Source organism: Neomonachus schauinslandi, chromosome 13 (genome assembly GCF_002201575.2).
Source record: "Neomonachus schauinslandi chromosome 13, ASM220157v2, whole genome shotgun sequence".
NCBI classification, from domain to species: domain Eukaryota; kingdom Metazoa; phylum Chordata; class Mammalia; order Carnivora; family Phocidae; genus Neomonachus; species Neomonachus schauinslandi.
The window spans coordinates 92997546-93000335 of NC_058415.1; the positions used below are offsets into that span (position 1 = coordinate 92997546).

General features: G+C 67.3%; 1 protein-coding gene across 6 annotated transcripts in view; it reads left to right on the forward strand.

Annotated features, from left to right (window-relative positions):
• Positions 1-2691, forward strand: part of NDOR1 (NADPH dependent diflavin oxidoreductase 1) — a 9857-nt gene extending 7166 nt beyond the window's left edge. The window contains exons 7-14 of one of the 6 annotated variants that reach the window (XM_021690972.1): positions 262-383; positions 492-712; positions 812-919; positions 1117-1231; positions 1367-1513; positions 1593-1711; positions 1787-1881; positions 1965-2691. In XM_021690972.1, coding sequence (XP_021546647.1) covers positions 262-383; positions 492-712; positions 812-919; positions 1117-1231; positions 1367-1513; positions 1593-1711; positions 1787-1881; positions 1965-2109 — 1072 coding nt within the window. In that variant the 3' untranslated portion in view covers positions 2110-2691. Of the gene's footprint in view, positions 1-261; positions 713-811; positions 920-1116; positions 1232-1366; positions 1514-1592; positions 1882-1964 lie in introns of those variants that run through there. The other 5 variants (XM_044920329.1, XM_044920330.1, XM_021690970.1 and 2 more) reach the window with 5 other exon arrangements.
• The last annotated feature ends 99 nt before the right edge of the window (positions 2692-2790 follow it).

The following is a 2790-nucleotide window of genomic DNA, read 5'->3' on the forward strand; positions in this document are numbered from 1 at the left end:
CCATGGCTGGGGGGCCGTGGCTGGGGGGGCCGAGGCTGGGGGGCCGTGGCTGGCGGTGCAGAAGGTCTGCTCCCAAAGCCGGAGAGCAGGCACTCAGCAGGGTGGAGGGGTGCGGGCCAGGCGGCAGGGAGACACTTCCATCCGAGGACCCCTCACCCCAGCCCTCCCTGGACTCTTGCTTCCGTGCCCCCAGCATCCTCCCCTGTACCCCGGTGCCCTGCCCACACCCGTCTCACTCTTCCCGGCGGCTTTCCCACACAGCTTTGCAGCTGGTGACGTGGTGCTGATCCAGCCCGAGAACACGGCCAGCCACACCCAGCGGTTCTGCCAGGTGCTGGGCCTGGACCCGGACCAGACCTTCACCCTGCTGCCCCGGGAGCCAGGTGAGCGCCAGGGGCCAGGGGAGGCCCGGCCGTGGCCACCCGTTCTGCCCACCCTGTGGGGTCTGCTGGCATGCTCGGCCCTCCCCCGGGTCCTGCCCCCCACTGCAGGTGTGCCCTGCCCTGCGCGGCTGCCCCAGCCCTGCTCCGTGAGGCACCTTGTGTCCTGCTACCTGGACATCGCCAGCGTGCCCCGCCGTTCCTTTTTCGAGCTCCTGGCCTGTCTCTCTCCCCATGAGCTGGAGCGGGAGAAGCTGCTGCACTTCAGTTCCCCCCAAGGTCAGGAGGAGCTGTACTCCTACTGCAGCCGGCCTCGCAGGACCATCCTGGAGGTGTGAGCAGGTGTGGGCAGGCGGGCAGGCCCGGGGCTCTGAGCCACAGCCAGGCGGGGCCATGCTGGCCGAAGCCCACGTGAGGCTGTCTCTGCCCAGGTACTGTGCGACTTCCCGCACACGGCTGGAGCCATCCCCGCAGACTACCTGTTGGACCTCATCCCCCCGATCCGTCCGCGGGCCTTCTCCATCGCCTCCTCTCTGCTGGTGAGGGCCTGTGGGGCAGAGCCCAGGGCAGGGACGCTGGGCCATGCCGCATACAGGCATATAGGTTGGGAGGTCGCCCCGACCCTCCACATCTACTTCACGTCTGGGACCAGCCCTGGGTGAAGTGGGTGCAGCCTGAAGCCGGGGTGGCAGGCAGGGACAGCAGTGGATCAGGGCACCCACCATGCATCCCCCAGGTTCACCCCTCGAGGCTGCAGATTCTCGTGGCTGTGGTGCAGTACCAGACCCGCCTCAAGGAGCCCCGCCGGGGCCTCTGCTCCTCCTGGCTGGCGTCGCTGGATCCTGGGCAAGGTGGCCCCCGCTTTCCGGAGGGTGGGCGTAGAGGACTGGGCCCGGGGCCTCTGTTCTCCCCTGGGCACCACGGCCAGTCCTGGGCTAGGGCCCTGGTCCTCGAAGCCTCTTCATGCCCCCTCTCTCCTGCCATAGGACCTGTCCAGGTGCCGCTGTGGGTGAGGCCTGGGGGCCTGACCTTCCCACAGACCCCAGGCACACCTGTAATCATGGTGGGCCCTGGCACTGGCGTGGCCCCTTTCCGAGCAGCTGTCCAGGAGCGCGTGGCCCAGGGTCAGAGCGGTGAGCACACAGGATCTCGGGCAGGGCGGCAGCTGGGGCTGGACTGGGCCAAGCCTAGAGGCCACCTTGTGTTCCCCAGGAAACGTTTTGTTCTTTGGCTGCCGCTTGCGCGACCAGGACTTCTACTGGGAGGCTGAGTGGATGGAGCTGGAGGGGAGGGGCTGCCTGACACTCTTCACGGCCTTCTCCCGGGAACAGGTGGGTGTGCTGGGAGGGAAGGGGAAGGGCCCCCGGATGCAGACTCACCTCCCCAGCCCTGCCACCTCCCGGCAGGAGCGGAAGGTGTACGTGCAGCATCGGCTACGAGAGCTCGGGCCGCTGGTGTGGGAGCTGCTGGACCGCCAGAGTGCCTACTTCTACCTGGCAGGGTGAGCCTGGGCCGCGGGGTGGGGGTGGGAGCCGGCCCTCGGGGGTCCCAGCCACACTGAGCCCTCCTGGCCTGTCTCTCCAGCAACGCCAAGTGCATGCCAGCAGACGTGTCAGAAGCCCTGACATCGATCTTCCAGGAGCAGGGTGGGCTCTCGGGCCCTGATGCAGCTACCTACCTTGCAAGGCTCCAGCGGACGCTGCGTTTCCAGAGTGAGACGTGGGCCTAAGGAGCCCACGGCAGGCCGGCAGGACGCCGGCCTCGGCCACTCTAGCCACTGCCCTCTGGGGGGCCACCATCACCTCCCCCACTGTCCCTTGCACAGCCTCACTCCAGTCCACCTGGGGTCCCATACTCAGCCCCGACGCCACTGCCCTCTCACCACCCCACCCTGCCCCCATCCAGGGTTCCTGCTGGCCTTTCCCCACTGGCCCCAACTTGGGTCCTGGTCAGGGTTGTCCCTGGGCTGCATCACCCTGTGTAGGGACGGTGCCTCAGGAAGGAGCAGGCAACCTGATGGACATCAGGGGCTCCCCAGACAGCATAGGAACCTGGGGTGCAGGGAGCCCCAGTGAGACTTCTGAGCTGGTGCAGGGTCCCTGGGAGTGCCAGATGCCACTCCCCCATTTGCCCTAGGGGCAGCAGGCTCCCAGTCACCCTCTGCCACAAAGCACCCGGTGCTGCCTCAGGGCCTCACGGGGCTCAGGCTCAGGCTGGAAGTCAGTGAGGACCAGAGCAGTGGGAGGAGGCCCACCAGCCAGTCAGACTTTCCCCACCCCACTCCTGGAAAGCCTCAGGAATAAATTGTGGGCTCTGGGTGGCTGCTTCTGATCTGCTCTTCCTTGTAACTGTCTTGGTGCCTTGGGGGCTGGGTGGCCCACAGTGGGTCTGGATGGGGACAGCTCGTGGT